Here is a 21,778-nt window from a genome sequence, read left to right as displayed (position 1 = left end):
AAAATGCTAACTAGTTAATGTTACATTACATTATAACCATGAATAGTTGGATTGAGAGTAATTTTATTTTATTTTGTTTTGTTTGGAGAAGAAATACAGGATAGTATTTAAGAACTTGAGCTCTGGAATGACACAGGCCTGGGTTTTTAACCTCGGTTCTGTGACCATATATACATTACAGAGTTTATAACCTCGGTTTTCTCATCTGCAAAATAGGAATAATCACAGTACCTTCTTTGATAAGGTCACGAAGAGAATTAAGTGAGGGAAACCATGTAAAATGCTCAGCACTGTACCTGACATGATAGAAGCTAACTCTGAATTCTTACTATGTTTTTCTTCTTTCTGACTTTTTTACATTTCTGACTTTCTGGTATTACTGTTATTAGCAGAAAAAGAGCCCTAAAAATAGTTTTCTTTTTAAAGCTTATTGCTTAAGGAAGGCCTCATTATTAACCATATTATTTTGCTCAAATTGTTGCAAAATAATGTCAAGTTTAGATCAGGAAGACTTCCTGGGGACTATGACTGTTAAGCCACAGATAAGTAGCTATAGGTAGAAACAGACGACCCAAAGAAGGTAAGGAGTCATCACAAAACACTCACATCAATTTTAAAACATTAAGTATGATTAAATCCCAAGGCAGGAGGATTGACAAAATCTAAGGATATTTCCAGTTTAGGATTTTAGAGACTAACCTTGAGGTTAGTCCAAGATATGGGACAAAGGGTATTGTGGCAAAAGTAACCACACAGAAATCTGCAAATATGTGAGCAGGGAAAGGCCACTTTGATAACATCTAGTTTAACTTCTTTTGTTGGTTAACTGAGAACTCAGAGAGAAGAAGCAACTTGTTAAACAAACAACTAGCAGAGGGGCCTTCTTGTCCACGTCTTTTTCCCTCCCATATTCTCTAGAAGACTCTACCTGTTTTAAATTGTCGGCCAGAAACACAATATACACACAGCAGAAGCCCAGCTGGGTGACAATAAGGAAGAAGCTCACGATACTCCTAGAAGAAGGGAGGGGAGCGGAGAGAGAGAGAGAGAGAGAAAGAAAACTTGTTATAAAAGAAGCCAACTTGTGGGTTCCATTTCTTGCCATTCTGCCCTCTGTCCTCAGCGGTTGGTGGCCCTGGACCAGCCCCCTCAGTCCTTCCACCACAGTCAACGATGGGGCAAAGAAGTAAGGTAACAATAGTTCTTTTTAATCAATGGTTTTCAACTTCCCTCACATACTCGGCTCCGCAAGTGGTAAAATTCTTCGTGGTCAGGATCCTTCCCCCATACCTGCCTCTGCAGAATTCCTCATAATTGATATTTATTAATGTAGGACGCAATGTTCTTATTAGCTGTCATTAATGTTAAATATTTATTTTCTACCATGTGCCACCTACTCTGTTAGGGACTGAGGATACACAGACAAATGACACATGGTCCCTTCCTCTAGTGGTTTGTAGATTAGCGGGTGAGATGGACAAAAATTATTATACTATGGCATTAGGGCCTTGGTAAAGGGCATTTTATCCAAATTATGGGCAGACAGAGAGACTTCCTAGAAAAACTAATACCTGAGTGAGAGTCCCTTGGGAAAAGGAAGAAAGAGAGACTGAGAAGAAAAAGAGGAAGAAGAAGGAGGAGGAGGAGGAGGAGGGGAAGAAGTAAGAAATGAGCATCTCAGCAGAGGGAGCAGGCAGAGTCTGTGGAGAGTTCATGGCAGGGGCAAGACTGAGGGCAGGAGAATGGGTAGGAGATTCTTTCAATAATGCAGGCAAAAGATGGCAGCAGCCGGGACAAAGACACGGTCCTTAGGATGAGAGCATTAAAACATTTTTTTTTTTTTTTTGAGACAGAGTCTCACTCTCTTGCCTGGGGTGAGTGCCCTGGCGTCATCCTAGCTCAGAGCAACCTCAAACTCCTGGGCTCAAGCGATCCTACTGCCTCAGCCTCCCGAGTAGCTGGGACTACAGGCACGCACCACCATGCCCGGCTAATTTTTCCTATATATATTTTTAGCTGTCCAATTAATTTCTTCCTATTTTTTTTGGTAGAGACGGGGTCTCGCTCTTGCTCAGGCTGGTTTCGAACTCCTGAGCTCAGAACGATCCGCCTGCCTCGGCCTCCCAGAGAGCTAAGCATTAAAACATTTTAAGAGATACCAGGGACCTAGAACTTATAGAACTTGGTGATCACATCTAGGGGGGAAAGGAAAAGGAAACGATCTAAGGTGATTTATAGGCTTTAGGCTTGGCCAACAAAATGAACAAATCTCAGAAGGAGGAACAGTTTCAGGAGAAGGGGAAGAAATGACACATTCAGTATCTGAATTGTTGAGCTTAAGGTTCCTGCAGGAGACATCCAGGAGACAACTGTACATTAGGGTCTGGGACTGTCGAGCTGTAGGTAATGGATAAAGCTTGAGAAGGCAGATGGGTGCTGGAGAGTGTGCAGAGTGAGAAGAGGAGAAAGCAATGCTCTAAACACCAATATTTAATAGAAACAAAGAAGCCTACAACCAATGCAAAGGAATGGCCAGAAAGGCAGGAGGGAAACTAGGGGAAAGAGGTTTAACAGAAGCCAAGTGGGGAGAGAATGTTTGAAGAAGAAAATGGTCAATTGTACCCACCGCTGCTGAGAGTTTCTCTAGAGTAAGGAAGGTGCAACAAGGAGCTCTCGTAGGACATTGGTAGAAAGAACTTCAGTAGAATTATAAGGACAGTAAAGCCAGGTGACCCGTGAAAGAGGTGAAGGGACATAAGGACAGAGAGTGGTCTGTTCCTTCATGAAGCTAGAGTGTGGGCTCCAATTTTGATGGTGCCCATCTTGTTCATCATTGTAGACCTGTTGCCTAAAGCACCTCTGTTACATTGCAGGTATTCAGTAGATATTGGGCAAATAATATACACTGAATATAAGATAGGATGGTGGCTACAATGGTGTAAAGTCCAGGAAGCTTTATTTACTTATTACTTTTAACATATAGATAGGTGAACACATTAAAGGCTGAGAGAAAGAGCCCAGAGTCAAGGAGTTCCAATTATAGGACAGGTGATAATTAGTGGAACAAGGCCCCTAAATGGAGTCAGAGAAGCTTCTTTATCTGCTCAACTATGAGTAGAAGGATTTGAGGGGCTATGGCAGGCAAGTCTCCTCTTGGGTCACAAAACTGAGAAAATTCTGGTCATTGTCCCATAGCCTTCTGAGTCTGCTCCCAGGCTGACTTTATTGAGTATGGGCTTTGGGCTAAGGTTGGTGCCAGACCCACGATGCCATGTAGACTACCTCCCGTGGTCAGGGGCACACGGCAAGTACCGCAGTGGTTTGGGATATCACAGTTCAAGAGAGACTTTGACAATGTAGATGGTGCTCAAAAACAGGAGTCAGACAGGGTGGGGACAGATCTGAAAATTAAGACAAAGGAGTAGATTTAGTCCCAGTACCGGAGGAAAAAGGGTATTATCTCGTTCTGTGTCATCTCTGTGAGATAAAAGGTGGGATTTTTAGGGAGGAAGACATCACTCAGCTCAACAAACGGTCCTGAAAGTCTTGGTCGTTTCTTCTCTTTTCTTCTCACTCCATACCCTCTCCCTAAGAGACCTCTTCTGCCCATGGCTTCGTGGCTGATGGCTTCAACTCTGGCTCTCCTGTGTGAAGTTAGGTCCAAACCTACACACAGCCACTTGACATCTACACTTGAATGTCTCTCGGGCACCCAACTCGTCCAAAACAGAAGTCATTAGAAATCTGAGTCAACCTTGACTCTTTTCCTTTTCTCGATCCCAGGATCCCATTCGTAACCAAGTCAACTTTTCTTCATCTCCACTGCCACCAGCTTGGTCACAGCCACCATTGTCACCTGTCTGGATGTTGTCAACAGACTCCTCATGGATCTGCTCTGTCTACTACTGCTCCCATAAAATCTATTCTCCTTGTAGAAGACGGACAGATCTTAAAATAATGCAAACATGATGACCTCCCTGATTAAAACCCTCCGATGGCTTCCTTTAAGGAAAGAACAAAACCTTTAAGAGGGTCTAAAATGTACAACTCGACAGGGCACCTGGCTCCTTCATTTCCCCTCCCTCACTCTCTGCCCTCAAGCTACCTGGTCTTTCTGTACCTTGAAACTGCCACATATACCTTCCTGCTTTGGGGCATCCACACCTGCTCTTCCTCCTTCCTGGCAGGCCCTCCAGGCCCCTGTCTGATGCCCCCAGGTAGTTCCTCATTCTTCAGGACTCCTTCCTTCAGGACTCATCTCATCTGTTCCATCTCGAAGTCCCCTTCTCCTCCCAGCAGACACATTTCTTACCTGCTCCGTGGCAAGCTTCTCTCCTTCATCATACCTATCCCAGTGGTTATGAAATAGCTGTGTCCTAAGCTATTTAACATCTGTCTTTCCCACTGGACTATAGGTTCTTGCTATTTGTCTTTTTCCCCATGGTATTTCCAGGGTCTGACACATAGCAGCAGCTGGATAAATGTGGTTAAATAAAAGAGTGGGTAATATTAAATATTAAAGCAAAGGGATGAGCACCCTGTCACTGGAGGTATAGTAGGAGTGGGGCTGGATCAGGGATGTTGCCAACGAACCCCTTCCATGTGGAATGTCTGATGTTCTGAGCCACATGAACCACCTTGCCAGGGAAGAAGGTATTGCTGACAGCAGCATCTTCTCCTCCTGGACCCTACCCCACTGCAGGCAAAGCAAGGTCAAGTTACCTTCCCCAGTGGGCGTGGTTCTGGAGCCAGGTGCTGGGGCTGGCTTCTAGTCCATGCATCACCGTATCCCCATAGTCCAAAAAGGGCTTGTTAAGCCTGCAGGAGAGAGTGTGTAGACTGTTGCCAAGAGAGAGTTTAACCTAAGATCACATGTTCAAAAGTCAAGTGAAGCTGAGCACGGCAGGACACAGCCAGAGAGTGGAAAGAGCACTGGGGCAGAGATGTAAGTACTCATTCAGGCTTTGACACCTGGCAGCAATTCACTGGTGGCTTGTTTTCCTTACCTGTTGAGTGAGGTGGTTACTACATAGCAGGAGTGATCACATACACCTTGCGTGGGTATAGTAGTTTTCACAGCCACGATCCCATTGGATCCCCACGACGAGTCTCTGCGGCAGGGTTAGGCATGGATTGTTTATGCCCAATTTACAGATGAGCCAACCACATAAGTACTATGGCCTGATTGAGATCACCTAAGGAGCCACATGGCAGAGTCTCACCTGAGCTCCCTATCCCTACATGCTCTTCTTTCTTGGCCTTATTGGAGAAAATTAAGAAGTAAACTCTTGTTACGTATAGGATGTTTTGAGATGTCCCTGAGAACCATGTACCAAAGGAATTGACATAAGGATGCCATTTTCCTTACCTCTGGCATAAGCGCCGGGCGCACTTGACCAGGATGAGCATGCAGTGGCAGCAGACGGAGCCCATCACCAGCAGGCTGAGTGGGCCCACCTGGAGCAGGCAGGGCAAGGGAGGAGAGAGGAGAAGGGATTTATGAAGAGCATTGTGAGGAGGAATTTGGTAGTGCAGATTTCATTATGGACTCAAATAACTTTCTAGAAAACTGGTTTTCAAGCTCCTTTATAATAGCAGCAGCTATTTGTCATATATGACCTCAAGTATTAGTCCAATAAAGCACAGAAAACAATTATAAGGGGGTATAGTGGTGCGAGTAGGGGACCCAGAATCCTGACCACACGTGTCCTAGGTGGCCTCTGAGGCTTCCCCAAGGCGACGTAGGGCTCTACAGAGCATAATTGGAAAACTGGTCATAGTTTCCTCTACAAGGGAGGAAACTGAGGCCCAGAGAGTGGATCGATCACTTGCCAAGGCCACTAAAGTCTGTGGCAGAGCCAGAGCTCTAGCCTAGGCTCGATGTCTAGACTCCAAGTCTGGACCAAGCTGCCTCCTGGAAAGACTGCTCGTTGCAGGCTACTAAAAACCATTAAAGCCTCTCCTCCCACCTCCCTTCCACCACCTGTTAGAGTGGCCCCACCGGCGGCAGCCCCTCTTACCAGGATGCCAGCGTTCTTCACGGCCAGGGGCAGTCCCAGGATCCCTGTGCCCATGTTGCCTTTCAACAGGTGAACCAAGGTCTGGAACAATCTAAAGGAGAGCAAGGAGATGTGAGGCTGGGGAGGCGGTGTGGAGGGGAGGAGACCCAACAGTCTCCCTCGCAGTATGCTGGCAAGCTGGCTAGGGGGCTCCTGGCCATCTCTCAGTTCCTGGGCCCTTGCGTGGCACATCTGGGTCCTCTACAGGGTAACCGATCACCCAGGTTTGCCCAGAATTATCCCGGTTTTAGCAGCTAACACTCAGTATATGCCATTATAACGCTCACTATACGAGGCACTGTGCTAAGTACTTTACATGTATTATCTCATTTAATCCTTTTGTCAAGGCTATGAAGTAGACACTATTATTATCTTGCAGGTGAAGAAACTGAGGTACAGAGATGTTTTTAATGCCTTGTCCAGGATATATTGGGGCACCAAGATTTGAACCCAGGGCTGCATGTATCCCTGTTCTTCACCCCTCCTTCTGCTGAGCTGTCTCCTGGAGATAAACCCAGATAGAATGAGGAAAGGAACAAAGCTGTTTTATAACTGGGGAAACTGAGGCTCAGAGAGGGGGTAACGACTAGCTTAAGGTCATAAAACTAGTAGTAAGATAGGATCAAACTCAGAGAAAAGGGAAAAGGGCAGGCAGAAACAAGAAATCATCACAATTTCTGAATAAATAGGTGAGATGACTTGAGTCCCTAGATGGGGTCTGGTGGGACAGAGTCATTTGGGGATTGGGCTCCAGAAGTTTTTTGGGTTTTGTTCTTCTCAGCCAAGGGCATCAAGGCCAGGGAATGGCATGCCTCCCTTCCCCCAGACAAAAACAAAAACTCAGACCCTTTCTTTAAGACAGATGTGAAGGTTGGTCCAGAGGACAAGGTCTAAATCATCAGGGGAAAAATTTCCAGGGAGGGACATTCTCTGTTGGTGGATTACAAAACACACCTATTTCTACACCTCTCTGTACCTGGACCAGGTTAAATCAAGGTGAGCACTGGGTTTGCACGTACAACTTTAGAAACCTTGGACATTCTCCATGAGAACCTTTCGGCTAGGAGCCTTATTCTGAAAAGTAGCAGAGGTATCCTGGAAGGAGCCTGGTCTCTGGGGTTGGACAAACCAGGGACTAAAACTCCAGGTTACTACTTAAGCTGGCTATGTCGTCTTGGGCAACACGCTCACCTTTGCTGAGCCTCTGTGAATGTTAGGAGTAATGGTATTTTGAAAGCACTACCCCAAACACCCCTATCTTTATGAGAAAGCCCTCAATCCTCTCGCTTCCTGAGGTTCTGTCCACAGATTTGCCAAGGGTTAAAGAGAACAATCGCGGGAGAAAGGGGGCGGAGAGTCTCGCATGCCTTTCTCCCTGTGGGTGTCAACACTGCTGACAGAGCACTACACCCTACTCCGCCAGTGATGGGCTTGTTTTGCAACTAGGAAAGGGTCAATGGGTCACTTTGGAAATTTCTAACTAAAGGACTTAGGAAATTGGAATTTTAACTTTGGGCCGCTCAGCCAACTTAAAAACACCGTGTGGTGAGTCATGCAAAGTGCTGGATTGGGAGTCAGGCGATGTGGGCTCCAGCCCTAACTCCTTCGTGACCTTGGATGGGCATCATATCCACAGCAGCCGGGGCTTACGAGCACCTTGTCTGGGGGCTTTATGCTCAGATCACCTGGGAGGAGTAAACTCTCATGTCACAGAGGAGAAACCGGGCACAGAGAAGTTCGGTCACTTGCCCAAGTTGGAAAGCAGCTAAGTGGGAATTTGAACCCAGGTGAGCCGACCCTGTAGGTGCCATGCTTACCCAGCCTGTTACGTGGCTTCTCTCCAAGCCACGGGTCCCCTCCAGCAGCCACTCGCTTTATTCCTTCAATTCTTAAGTAGCTGCAGTTGCCGCCAAACCTTGTGTCGGTTCAGAACACAAGAGTTAGTGGGTTTCCTCAAGGTGTCTGATTGAGAAATGCCTCTGCTCAGCAGTGGATGGCCCCAAGGCCTAGACAGCTCACCCTCTCACCCTCAGGATCACTAATACTTAGCAACCCCCGGGACTAGACCTGGGGCAACTGTACGAGGCCGCAGTGCCACTTGCTGTGTCTGTCCCTCAGGTGTCCTGCAGGATGGCTCAGGAGAGGAGCTTTGCTTGCCCCTGACAGCCCCTCCGGCCACACACCCCTGAACACACACCTTCAGATCTCGTTTCCACGAGCATCCTCTTTAAATTCATGCAGCCACCTACTGAGCCATATTTTGTGTGTCAGCAAACTGCGTCTCAGAGAAGAGAAGGAGCAGAGTCACAACTCGAACTCGGGCCTTCTGGTTCTCTGTCCAGTGCTCTTTCTGCTACGCCTATGTGCACAACCTGTCTTCTTAAAGTGGCAGAACCTCTTCACTGCCATGCTCCCGGACTTTCTTCCTAAATGAACTAACTAGTCTGGCTGAGTGGTGGGGTCAGGTTTGGGGAAGGGGAGCTGGAGCCCTGTAGCTTGGTTCCCTCTTTGCCATGTTTTGAAAGCCTTGAGAAAGACCACCCTCTCCGCCCCCTGGAACATGGAGAACACTAGAACCTTCCACGTGCTGTGCTTTTTGGTGTCATCACTGCAATTCTCAATTGAAATAAAGGCCGGGCTTACTGCAGGAGAGAGGCGGGGAAGAGGCAATGCTTGGTTGTCGGTGAGGCCGCTGTGGTTTTAAGCTCAGGACTCACCTTCTCCTCCAAGAAGTTAAGGATTCTGCCTCTTTCCCCAACATTAACAGGACTAGCCAGGAACAAAAAATTGACTTTAGGACCAGCGCTTGATTCTAGCCCCTATGTGTGTGGCCTGGTGTAATGAGGCCTTAGTTTCCCTTCTGCACATGTTGGGGACTGGATCACTATGACCCAAAGGGCTTTTCTGACAGTCTCTACTCCTGCACCTTTAAGCTCTCATCTTGACTCAGCCTCTGACTGCACCTTTTGCAACCTTAGTTTCTGCATCTGCACAATGGGTTGAGGGTCAGACACACCCACCTCCAGATTTTTTGCCAATGCAAGCTGCAGGCTGGAGGGCAGAAATGGGGACGGCAGAAAACAACACTCACGTTATGCCCTTGGTCTTCTCCAAGCCCGGCGACTCTGAAGGGCTCCCGTCCAAGAATCTAGAGTCCTTGTTCTGCAGCTTTCTGGCACTTTCGGGAGTCGACATACTGTCCAATTTGAGGGTAACGGCTCCCTGGGGAGCCCCAGCACTCTTTGTCACGGACATGACTGCTTTAGAAAGGGGGAGCTCAGGGTAACAAGGAGGTCTGCTTTGGAAGGAGGCAAGCAGGAAGGTACCTAGTGCAGGTGTGCACCCCAGCTCAGTGGCTCGTCCCTTAACTGGCTCTGGCCAAGCTGGCCCGAGGCCCCGCCCACCTCCCTGGAGGGCGCCTCCTCCTGCCTGAAGAAGCCAGTGGAAGAGGATTCCTGGGAGGAGCAGGGAGGGGAAGGGAGGGATTTGGGAAAGGAGGCACCCAGTCACCCACCCTTACTGTATTCCTTAATAGCAGTAATAACAACAGCAACTACAGTGCTGATAATTTTAATAACAAATATTTATTAAGCACTTTACGAAGGGACAAGCACTCCTCTAAGTGATTTATCTATATTTTCTCATTTAATCCTATAAATTAAATAATGAGGAAACTGAGGCTTCTTGAAGTAAAGGAATCTGCCTGGGGTCACATAGCTAGAAAGTGACAGCGTCGGGCCCAGAGCCCCCCTTGTGAGGGTTTTGAACTAATACTCTATTTCTGCCTCCAAGAAAATAGCTACGCACCCGCTCCGTCTCTCCGTGTTAGGGTGGGGGTTTCCACAGCTGGCTGGCTCCGCAAACTGCTGTGAGGTGTCCCTTCTGGGAGCTCCCCTTTCTTAAGTTGGAAAAATGGGAACAATCACTTACTTATCTCTAAGTGCTTCTTGGCTTTTGCGAGGCTCTGTGGAATGAATAGGGGGTGTTCTTTTGGAACCGAGGAACAGGCAGAGGCTGTGCGACTCCCGGCCGCGTTGTCCTGGGCAGGACGCTGGCACCAGGAGAGTGAGATTTGTCTAAGGTCACATATGACATCCAGGCTTGCACTCTGCAGCTAAAGACGTCCTGGGCGTTTCTCTAGTGTCCCATTCTCTGTCATTATGTCTGCTTCAGTGCAGATGAACTCCCTCAAAATTATAGCGTTTTACGCAAGCCAAACCACTCTCCCCACCATCATCTCGTGTCCCCAAACTAACATTTCCTGTGGGTTTACTAGGAGTTGAGAGTTTTGCTTAAATAATCCCGCTGTTAACTGGTAGCATCCGCGATGGATTGGTCAGGCCCCTCTTTACATGGGACTCTTTCCAAGGTCCTGTATGCAATTTTGAATGTGTAATTTAGTATTTTTCTTCCTTACAGAGGCCCTCCCCACCCCTCTCTATTACTCTCCCCACCAGTGGTATGAGCTTCAGGCTCCACAAAGCCTGGGTACCTCTCTGGGTAGCTTCGTTATTTTATTTTTACAGACGTGGAAATCGAGGCTCAGAGAGGTGAAGAATAACCTGCTGAAGGTCACAGCTAGAACTCAGCAGATCCCAAACTGCCCCGGCCAGGTCTTCCCGGGTGTGCAGCCTGCTGCTTTGACCACTACACGGCCCCCTTGGTTTGAAAGCTGGCCCCGCCCTTCAAGTTCCTTGCTCTGAATCCACTGAAACACTTGCGATGATTTGAGAAATGTCCTCTCTTGCCTTGTGAGGCAGCAGTACGTGGCAGTCTTTCTGGTCTGTGGAGTAGCAGGCTGCATCCTGTGACCTGCTCATTCGCAGCATGGAGATTCTACAATCCTCATTTCTAATCTCAGATCTCATGTCACCCACAGGGCTCTCTGTTCCTGATCAGGCAACGAGATCAGTAAATAAGATTGCCCGGAGCTTGAGATATTTGGATATGAGCTCGTTTTTTGCCTTCCTCTCCAGGTGGCAAGAAGAACCCTGGGTTAATCTTCAAACCTTTCCAAAAGGGGCTGCTGGATTATCAGTGTTTGGCCAGGGGCCCTTTCCAGGCATCGTCAGCGAAAATGACATTTACAGGATGGGGTGGGGTGGGGCTGTAGACCCCCAACTTGTTGCACCACCAGTCAGCAGGCAAGAGGGCCTCTCCCCTTGGAGTCCTCCAAAATAAGCCCTTTGAACACTGGTGGCCCAGGCATCTGGAGCCCTGGGTTCCACCAAGGCTCTACCCGAAGCTGTTGTGCCCTGGGGAAAGGTATTGCCTCTCTCCAAGCCTCATTTTCCCCTTTGTGACATGGGTACCAGATCGTAGCTGACTTCCAAAGGTGTGAAGACCCCAGGGGCTTGGGGGAGGGTGCGTCTTATGGCCCAGCTTCCCTTGGTGGAGGGGACACGTGCAACCTGTATGAGGAGGGCCTTGACATCTCCATAAAGGGTGAAATAAATGGGATTTAAATAATGGTAATAATCTCTTACGATCTGTTAGAGAAAACAGAGAGCCTTGTTCCTTTCATTCTTTTATGGCAGTTTTGAACCATGATGTTTGTCAAATCATCTGGAGAGATAGTAAACACGGAGACTGAGGCTTGTTGAAGTAGCATAGAATCTGGACCTTTGGACCTATTTTCCCCAAGTTCCTCAGGTGATTCTGATACTGGCCAAAGTTTGAGTTCCACTGTTCTATGGAGTGGGAGTAATCGCTTCCTTTTTAATAGATTAGAGAACCAAGGCAGAAGGCTGGGAAATGATTTGCCCGAGGTCATACAGTCTGGTGGAAATGAACGTTAGTAATCCTTTGGGCTAGAAGCTGGGGACTCCAGAGAAAAAACGAAATCCCTACTAGATGGGAATTCACCACCCCATCCTTGTCCCCCCAGGTACCTCCCCTGTGACCACCCCGCGCACCTAAGTAATACTGATAGTAACAACTCACATGTATCAGGTCTTTGCTATGTGCCAACCTCTAGACTAAGTGTGTTCCATGAGGTAGGCACTATCACTACTCCCATTTTATAGATGAGGAAACTGAGGCTCAAAGGGGTTTGCTTCCCATGCCTAAGGTGATTCAGTCAGTACTAGAGGCAGAGCTCTGATCTCAATTCAGGCCTCTTGGAATGCACCTCTGAAGCTGATTGTTCCGTGTTCCTCCACCTGACTAGTGCGTAGTAGAAATTCTGAAATAATTTAAAAGCCTTCCACGTGCATAGTTTAGGTCATTCAAGACTGGGACTTCATGCACTGATGAAATTTCCAAATAAATTTTAGAGACTGACATAGATGGCCAAATTTTTCTTTCTTTCTATAAGGACCTTTAAAATATCAACATCATTTCTTAAAAGAGAGACCATTTCAAACCCTAGAAGCTGGAAGGGCATAATCTCAGGATAGAGGACAATGTTTGTAACGCTAACCACACTCCTCCCTTTCTGGTGACGTGGTTCTCTGCCTTGTTGATCCTCAGCTGTAAATACTGATGAGGGTGTCCGTAGGCAGGAGTGAGGATTAAATAAGAAATGAGCAAGTGCAGTGCCTGGGTCACGGTCAGTGCCTTGGAGAGGGAAGCCATCTTTGTGATGTCATTTTGTCACTAGAGGGGACTCGGAAGCCATCTTGTTGAGTTGTACTACCTCACCGATCAGGGAACTGAGGCCCAGAGAGAGAAAGAACATGATGAGTGAACAGCTTTCACTGCTTCCTAGGTTTCTGGCAATGCAGTACAAATGGGAAGATTCTCTCACTCATTCAACAGATATGTACCAAGTCCCCGCCATGTGGTGAGTGCTATGGCAGGAAGCGGGAAGAAGTTGGTGAACAAACAAAAGAAGTCCATGTGGCTTAGTCTGCCAGATCTGCATAACAAAATGCCACAGGCTGAGTGGCCCCAATAACTGATATTTATTTGCTCAGAGTTCTAGAGGATGGACGTCCCAGATTAAGATCTAGCAGAGTTGGTTTCTGGCTATAGCTGGCTTGCAAATACAGCCTTCTATGTCCTTACATGGTCTTCCCCCAGTGCGTGTGCACGGAGTCGTGGTCAGGAACTCTCTGGTTTCTCTTCTTATAAGGACACTAATCCTGTTGGATCAGGGCCTCATCCTTATGACCTCATTTAACCTTAATTACTTCCTTAGAAGCCCCATCTCCAAATACAGCCACACTGGGGGTTAGGATTTCAGTGTATGGATTTTGGGGGGATACAAACATTCTGTAAGTCTAGTGGAGGACACAGTCTAGTGGGGAAAGTGGACAATAAATGAGAAACATAACTGCAAATTGCAGTAAATGCTGTTAAAGTCAAATAAAATACAGAATCTCTAAATTTAAAATGTTTTATTTGAGAAAGAAAAGTAAGAGTTTTGCATACACACGGACTGGGTGGATTTGGTAAGTCTGAAGAACAAAGAGAAGGCTGGAGGGTTTTTTCATTTTTAACTTTTTTTAGAGACAGGGTATTACTCTCACCCAGGCTGGGGTGGAATTCCTGGGCTCAAGTGATCCTCCTGCCTCAGCCTCCTGAGTAGCTGGGACCACAGGCGCGTGCCACCACCCCGTGCCTGGCTAATTTTTTTTTTTTTTTAATTTTTTGTAGAGAAAAATGTTGCCAGGCTGGTCTCAAACTCCTGGCCTCCAGCGATATTCCCACCTCAACCTCCCAAAGTGCTGGAACTACAGGAGTGAGCCACTGCACCTGGCCAGTTGGAGGTTTTACAAAAGGGTGAAATGCTACATATTGTTCTGGAAGAAAGCTCGTGGGCAATAGTAAAGGTCTGGGGAGCCGGCACGCGCTGATGGGTGGGCGATGATGGTGGGTAAAATTAGTCTTGGAGTCCCAGCAGGCTGTTTCGGTAGCCAGTAGATAAAACTGCTTCCAGGTTACAGCAGGCAGTGTCAGCAGCCAGGCTTGCAGAGAATCACATTCTTGGAGCTATGTTATGTGTCCTGAGTGCTTTCCCCCCGGTTCCTGCACTCTGATTTATTTGGGTATGACAAGAACGACCCAATTCGTATGACCAACTTTCACAATGCTTGGAAGGAAACGGACATGGTGCCGCCATGGAAGGTGATGGAGGTGGGAGGGAAGAGGCCATCTAGGTACATTTGTCAGGGAAGGACTTTGAGGAGGTGGCATCTGAGCCAAGAATCGAGGGGAAGAGAAGGGGCAGTGGTGGGAAAATCGGGGGATGAGGTAGGGGTGAGGAGTGGGCAGTGCGTTCCAGGCAGAGCAGGCCTGGGGAGAAGCCCCGGGCAGGGAGCAGTGGAGGGTCCCGGGAGCTGAGAGGAGGCCAGGGCTGCCCGAGTCCTGGGCGTGCAGGGGACAGAGCCCGGAGGAGGGCAGAGTCAGGCTGGGGTTACACAGGCCCTGGTAAAGAGCTGGGGCATTATTTGACGTGTGCTGGGAAGTCAATGAAGGGGTTTGGAAAGATCTGTGTGAACAATGGGTGCCAGAAGGGCCAGAAAGGAGGCAGGGGCTGACCAAGTGAGAGACGCTGGGCCTTGGGCTGCTGAGGCACTGGGATGATAGAATTGTGTGTGTCTGCGTGTGTGCGCGTATGTGTATGTGTGTGTGTGTGTGTGTGTGTGTGTGCGCGCACGTGCACCCACGTGTTTGTGTGCACGCACATGTCTGTGTGTCCATGTGCACACACGTGTGCACATGTATGCATGTGCGCACGTGTGTATGCTCATGTGCGTGATTGTGTGCATGTGCACGTGTGTGCGAGACAGAGACAGAGAGGGACAGAGACTCAGAGTGACAGACAGAGAGACAGAAAGCCCGAGTCAATGATATCTTGAGGAGTTTTCATGCAAATACCATATTAGGTCCAGTCTCCAAAGGTACATCTGACCTAGCACGGCATTTGAACAATGAAAAGCTGTTCCTCAGAACCCCTAAGTGGCCTAATTCCGTATCATGTGTGTCGGTATGGGCGCTGACACATTTCTAGGTTTCTGAACTTGCTGGCGGAGGGCGGACTGGGGAGGGCCAGAGGTCAGTGGTTTCAGCACGTGGCTTCTCCCGGTGAGCGGGAATGAGGACGCAATGGGGCCTTTCTCACTTGCTGTGAGAGTGGATGTTAACTCTGCTCATACTGCCCACCGGGTTTCATGTATCTGTTTGTTCTTAGCAGAAGCTAATAATGGTAATGACAATTATCATCGTCATCATCCTACCGTATTGAGAGCTACCATTTATTGAGCATTTCCAGCCGGGTGTGGTAGCTCTACTACAGAATTATAGAATTCTGGTGCTATTAAGGATTTTAGAGTTTCAATGCTCTCGTTTCAGATGAGGCAAATAATCCGAAAAGAAGTGAAGGAACTTGCTCGAGGTCACCAAGAGATTTAGTCAGGGTGTTTTCAGTTGCAGATGTCAAAAACCCATTCTAATGTAGCTTAAGCAAATGAAAACCAGACGGTGTGACTAGAAAGTACTAGAAAGGTGGAACTTGCATCAGGCACCAGGGGAAGCAGGAGCTCCAGTGATACCAACAGGCCTCTCCTCCATCTCTCGGCTTCATTCTCTCCTGCTTGCGATATGCTTCTGCTGTGCAGCCTGGGAATATGTTTCCTTCCGCTCCAGGTCAGTTCATCTGGGTTTGCCAACCGAAGCATAAAGATTACCCCCTTCTGATGTTATTGATCAAACTCCAAGGGCTCATGAACCTTTGGATCACGTGCTCGTGCCAAGTACTGGGCAGGGGATTGAATGTACTGATTCAAGCCTGGGGCGTGTGCCTGCTCCTGGAGTCAGGGTAGCGTCTGCTCCTCTGAAATCACACAGAGTAGATAAATGGTGGTTGCCCAGGGCAAAATCAGGGCACTGTTCCCAGAAGAAGGGGAAGGAAACTTGGAAGGCAAACTCAGTGGATGTCCACTCTCTCCAACTAGCTAGGGGTAGTCCTAGAACTAAAATCTAGTTCTGTATATGAACCTCAGCTCAGTGCTGTTCCCGTTGAATCAAGATATTGCCCCATTATTATGTGTAGGTGCTATGTTAGTGCTCACGCAGCATCTTCATCTGGTTAAGGTGCCCGGTAATTTCAAATACATCAGCATTCCTGTCCTACTTGATGAGCTCAAGGAAAATTACCAGCTCAGAGGGAAATCGACGGCTGGAGGAAAAACCACAATTGTCACCACCATCAGTGCTGAGGCTGGCCTCTTATTAAGAAGGCTCTGAAGTGGAAAGAGCAAAGATAGTTTAGAAAGTATCCTCAGAGGTCATCTAGCTGACCTTCTCATTTTACACAGAGGGAAACTGAGGCCCAGGGAGAAGTCACTTGTCTAAAATCAGGTAGCTAAGGTAGTGACAAAATTTAGAGGTTAGGAACATGGGCTTCGAAACCAAGTAGGCCAGGGTTTAAATCTGGCTCTGCCACTTAGGAACTGTATGACTTAGCACTGGCTCCCTAACTTCTTGGGGCCTAAGTGTCCTCCCTTGTAAAATGGAAAAGATATTATCTACCTTGGAAGGTTCTGAGGATAATTTAGTGACCTAATATACGGGATGCATTTTGTACATTTCCTGGCCCATGGTGAGCCTCCATCAGTGGTGGCTGTTCGTGTGTGTTGTAACCAGGTCTCCTGGATCACAGATCAGTGTTTTCTCAGCTCCCAAGAGGTTGGAACAAGAGGTAGTTCAGCTTGGCTTAGAGAACAGGAGGTCCCCTTCATGTCGCTTCTAGTCATTATAGGAGAAAATAGCAAAATAATAAAAATCGCTGACATCCGTAGAGTACTTTATCTTTTTAAAAGGTGCTCACCCACATACTCTCACGTGTTTCCCACAACGACGTTCTGAAGTGGGTGAGGCTGGACTACTTAACCTGATTTATGAAACTGAGGCTTCCAAGGCGATGTGGACCCTCAGATCTGGTGGGAGAAAATGACAGAGCTCAAGATTAGAACTCAGATCTTCTGACCCCATTCCTGTGCTCTCTACCCAACACCATGGCGGCCTCGCAAAAATATGCATATTAGCAATTAAAGAAAAAAATCTTTTTTCAAACAAGGCTAGAATGTCAGTTTAGGAAGTGAAGAGGGAAGTGCTGAGTTGGAAATAGTTGACTGTTCCAAGGTGCCAGTGGCATTGGGAAAGGGGAGAGAGTCTCCTGACTTGATCAGCTCGTTAAGGGCCTGGTAGGTCCCCAGCACGAAGCCCACGAAGCCCAGGATGCTGATCAGGGCGTCCTTGGTGATGGTGAGGGGGCTCATGCCCTCTGAGTAGTAGGTGGAGATCTCCAGGAGGGGCGGGATGATGAGGGCCAGGGCGCTGCTGCTCACGGAGCCCACCAGGGAGAGGACCAGGTCCAGGCGGGGGACGAGGATGGCCAAGATACCTGCAGGGAAAGAAGACACCTGGTTTCCAATTGCCCTGGAGGAGAACACACCTACAGTTAGAATCCTAGCATGGTAGAGCATGAAAAACATTTCATAGGACCACTGAGGGATATCTCTGTGTCCTGTTGATAAGTCTCTATGAGGACAGGATATTTTGGCAGGGTATGAAAGAAAATCCAAAATAAAGATGGTTATGTCAGAAGAATCTAAAAAGGAGCAAGAGGGGCCGGGCGCGGTGGCTCACGCCTGTAATCCTAGCACTCTGGGAGGCCGAGGTGGACGGATTGTTTGAGCTCAGGAGTTCGAAACCAGCCTGAGCAAGGGCGAGACCCCGTCTCTACTAAAAATAGAAAGAAATTAATCAGACAACTAAAAATATATAGAAAAAGTTAGCCGGGCATGATGGCACATGCCTGTAGTCCCAGCTACTCGGGAGGCTGAGACAGAAGGATTGCTTGAGCCCAGGAGTTTGAGGTTGCTGTGAGCTAGGATGACGCCACGGCACTCTACCTCGGGCAACACAGTGAGACTCTGTCTCAAAAAGAAAAAGGAGCAAGAGGCATGAGGAGTTGGATTTTAGTCACATACACACTCAGATGGAATTTGACTTGTTGAATTGGGCCGAATGGTTAAACCAGCTGCATTTGGTTGGAACTGTTTGTACTGGGCCTGACCACCAGCCTCCTGGAAAGGTAGTTACACCGAACTAGACCGATCATCAGTGAAAGACATCCTGAGCTGACAGCTTGCCATCATCCGTCCTGGACTGTGCTAAAACCTTCCAGATATGTAAACTTCAAGCCCCTGTCTAACCTTCTCGGATGGAACACGATTTAGCTGCTTGCTAGATCGGTGTCTCCTGAATTGCAATTCCCGATACCCTGATAAAAACACCTTTTCTTTTGTTTGCTGCTTTGCAGTGTTGGTCTCACGTCTTATTAGTAGACACGGGGTAACTTCAGTGTCGCTGTGCTGAGGCAGGGATTTGATCAAGCTTGAAGTACAAATCTTTCAACCTTTGATACTTTGTAAAATTACCAAGTAGTACAGAAAGCAGGTTATTCACCCTGATCTTGAGCTTCATCTCCCTTCTAACCCTGAGGTGTGTCTGGGAGTGCGGCACCCTGGGGGAGGAGGGAAGGAACGAGAATGTCTCTTTAACCATCACATGGAAAGGCAAATTGGTGTTTTTGGGTTTTGATGTCTTGATAACGAAATGTCCTCTGAGCCAAAAATGACAGTAAATTTGCTGCTCTACCAAATTAATTGAACTTGAGGAGGGCCATGCAGGAAGCCCAGTTTATAGCCCGCCCCTCAGATGCCCAGAGGAAAGTTTGATAAAAAGTAGGGAACAATTTCGTTTTTCTTTTTAGGCTTCATCCACGTTGCTAGGTTTATAGTTACTATTAAAACTAAAGATGGGCCAGGCGCGGTGGCTCATGCTGTAACCCTACCACTCTGGGAGGCCGAGGTGGGAGGATTGCTTGAGCTCAGGAGTTCGAAACCAGCCTGATCAAGAGCGAGAACCTATCTCTTAAAAAAAAAAGTAAAATACAAAATAAAAAAATAAAACTAAAGATGGAAATATCCATCAGCCCAAATACTCCACTTCCTGGTGTCCACCTTCCCACGTTTCCTAAGAATGTATATACAATAATGTTCTTTGCAGCATCATTTGTAACAGCAGAATATTGAAGACAAATTCAATATTTTATAATATAATATTGACTAATTAAACTATAACATCAAATTTTCACTTTCTAGCTCAATATCAGCTTGCCTGGTTGAAATTGCTTCTAAGTGGCAGGCTGTTCTGTGCATTGCAGGATATTTAGCAGCATCCTCGCCGCTACCTGTTAGATGCCAGTAACACCATCCCCCTTGTGTGACAATCAAAAAGTGTCTCTAGACATTGCCAAATGTTCCCCCTGGGGGTGGTGGGAGGGGGGTGAGGTATTGCTCCCAGTTGAGAAACATTGGTATAAATAAAAGGGGAAGATAAATAAATAAATTCAGTTAGGGACTTTGCATGGACCAGTGATAATCATTTCTTATATTTGTATAGAACTTTGGAGTTTTTATATGCTTTAGTTTTCTATAAACTATATTCAATGTAGAAAAATGAGAACACGTACGTAAGTAAATAGAAAACAAACATATACATAATTCCATCACCCGGAGATCAGCTATTATCCCCCATCCCTGGACACACATGCACACATTCATTTTTACAAATGACATTGCACTGTAACATTGTCCTACTATCTGTCTTTCTCACTTCAAGATGTATCATTAACTCTTATATCACATTACAACATTGTAAAGCCTAAGGGGGAACCAGATTAGACATTGATCCCACTTTACAGATGAGGTCATTGAGGCTTAGCGAAGTTAAAAGAATTCCTAATATTCTGTCTCGTTATCAGGTCCCACTACAGACAGAGATTTGGAAAAGCAAATTTAAGAAAAAGGATGTTCAAGAAGGCTAGAGAATATTCTTTTAAAAAAGTCTCTTCCTTTTATAAGAAAAGACTAAGACCTTCTACCTAATAGCATTATGAACCACATTAAAGAAAACAAATGTGTACTGATCTTCCTTCTTCTTCTTCAGATTAGTGGGTATCTCACTGTAATGCATACGGGCATGGGAGACAGGCAGGGGAAGGGAGACCCTGCTTTTGTTGCGACTGGGATGCTCTGAATGTGGAATGGCCTCCTTCTAGTGGACATTACCAACATTCTTCTGCCTGAAGGAAGGCAGCTCCCCCTTTGGCCTCAGCTGCCTTGTGAGCTGGGGAACTCCCATCCCTGGAGGTGATCAAGCTCCAAAATTCAACTCTAAAATCTTATGAAAAATTTTTTGGAACCCTAGTTTCCAAGATTCCACAATTATAAATTTAGAAGCTAGAGAATCCTGAGATTCTGTGATTCTAGCAGAGAATCTCTGAGTGGTTGTCCTGGTTGTCCTCTGCAAAAGGATATGTTCACAGATAGACCCAGCTCCAGGACTGCTTCTCACCATACCAGCAGGCAAAGGGAGTTTAGGACATAACTATTTTTCTTTTTTCCTTTTTTTTGAGACAGAGTCTTGCTTTGTTCCCCGGGCTAGAGTGAGTGCCGTGGCGTCAGCCTAGCTCACAGCAACCTCAAACTCCTGGGCTCAAGCGATCCTCCTGCCTCAGCCTCCCAGAGTGCTAGGATTACAGGCTTGAGCCACCACACCTGGCCAGGACATAACTAGTTTTGAGTACTTTGTGGCATTTCTGAAGTTGATGTGGACAACATGTATGAGCAAATGGAGAATTCATCAGAGAGATGGAAATTATAAAAAAGAGTCAAATGGAGATGCTACTAATAAAAATACAGTAACAGAGATGAAGAATTATTTTCATAGGATTATCAGTAACTCAAGAAATTCAAGGAAAGAACCTATGAACTTGAAGATTGGTCAATAAAAACTATTCAAACTGAAATACAAAGAGACAAGAGTGAAAAAACTAGAACATCCAAGAGCTGTGAGACAATGTCAAACAGCCTAACGTATGAGTAATTGGAATTCCAGATGAAGAAGGGAGAATGTGGCAAAAGAAATATTTGAAGAAATAATGGCCAAGAATTTTCAAAAATAATGAAATACATAAAACTACAGATCAAAAAGTTCAGAGACAGGTGTAGTGGTGTGAGCCTGTAGTCCCAGATATTCAGGAGGCTCACTTGAGGATCACTTGAGCCCAGGAGTTTGAGGCCAGCCTGGGCAACATAGCAAGATCCTATCTTCCTAAAAAAAAAATTTCAGAGAAAAACATCAAAATAGAGCTGGATAAACACCAACACACACACACACACACACACACACACACACACACACACACACACTCCCTAGAACATATCTAAACTGCTGTAAACCAAAAATAAAGAGAAAATTTTGAAGGCAGCCAGGTGAAAAAGACATTTAGATACAGAAGAACAAATATAAGCATTGCAATATCCTTATAAGAAATGATGCAAACCAGAAGACAATGAAGTGATATCTTGTCAGTGTTGACACAAAAACACTGCCAACCCAGAGAAAATAGTTTCCAAAAATGAAGGAGAAACAAATGCTTTTTTTAGACAAGCAAAAACTAAGATAATCGTTACCAGAAGATATGTGCTAAGGAAACTTAAATTCTCCATGAAGGAGAAATATTATACCAGAGAGAAACTTGGATCTGTAAAAATAAATGAGTATTTTTGGAAATGGTTAAAGTAAAGGTAAATATAAAAAGTTTTTCCTTATTTTAAATTGCTCTAGAAGAGATTCGACTAAAGCAGGGATTAGCAAACTTGGCCTAAGGGCAGCCTAATTTTATTAGTACAGTTTAATTG

The 21,778-nt window shown here is 46.4% G+C and overlaps 2 protein-coding genes across 2 annotated transcripts in view; both read right to left on the bottom strand.

Moving 5' to 3' along the window:
• The window catches only part of LOC105821516 (proton-coupled amino acid transporter 2-like), a 28,202-nt gene extending 18,764 nt beyond the window's left edge, over positions 1 to 9,438 (bottom strand). Inside the window, exons 1-5 of the mRNA XM_012658222.1 lie at positions 9,151 to 9,438; positions 6,021 to 6,111; positions 5,369 to 5,457; positions 4,723 to 4,818; positions 929 to 1,013 (exon numbers count right to left, since the gene is read on the bottom strand). Coding sequence (XP_012513676.1) covers positions 929 to 1,013; positions 4,723 to 4,818; positions 5,369 to 5,457; positions 6,021 to 6,111; positions 9,151 to 9,314 — 525 coding nt within the window. The 5' untranslated portion in view covers positions 9,315 to 9,438. The remainder of the gene's footprint in view (positions 1 to 928; positions 1,014 to 4,722; positions 4,819 to 5,368; positions 5,458 to 6,020; positions 6,112 to 9,150) is intronic.
• Positions 9,439 to 17,083: 7,645 nt separating this feature from the next.
• LOC105821515 (proton-coupled amino acid transporter 1-like) overlaps positions 17,084 to 21,778 on the bottom strand; it is a 30,671-nt gene continuing 25,976 nt past the window's right edge. The window contains exon 10 of the mRNA XM_012658221.1: positions 17,084 to 17,409. Within this exon, the coding sequence (XP_012513675.1) occupies positions 17,084 to 17,409 (326 nt within the window). The remainder of the gene's footprint in view (positions 17,410 to 21,778) is intronic.

Source organism: Propithecus coquereli, unplaced genomic scaffold (genome assembly GCF_000956105.1).
Source record: "Propithecus coquereli isolate 6110/MARCELLA unplaced genomic scaffold, Pcoq_1.0 Scaffold58, whole genome shotgun sequence".
In the NCBI taxonomy this organism is placed as follows: Eukaryota; Metazoa; Chordata; class Mammalia; order Primates; family Indriidae; genus Propithecus; species Propithecus coquereli.
This window is presented reverse-complemented; position numbering and strand designations above follow the sequence as displayed.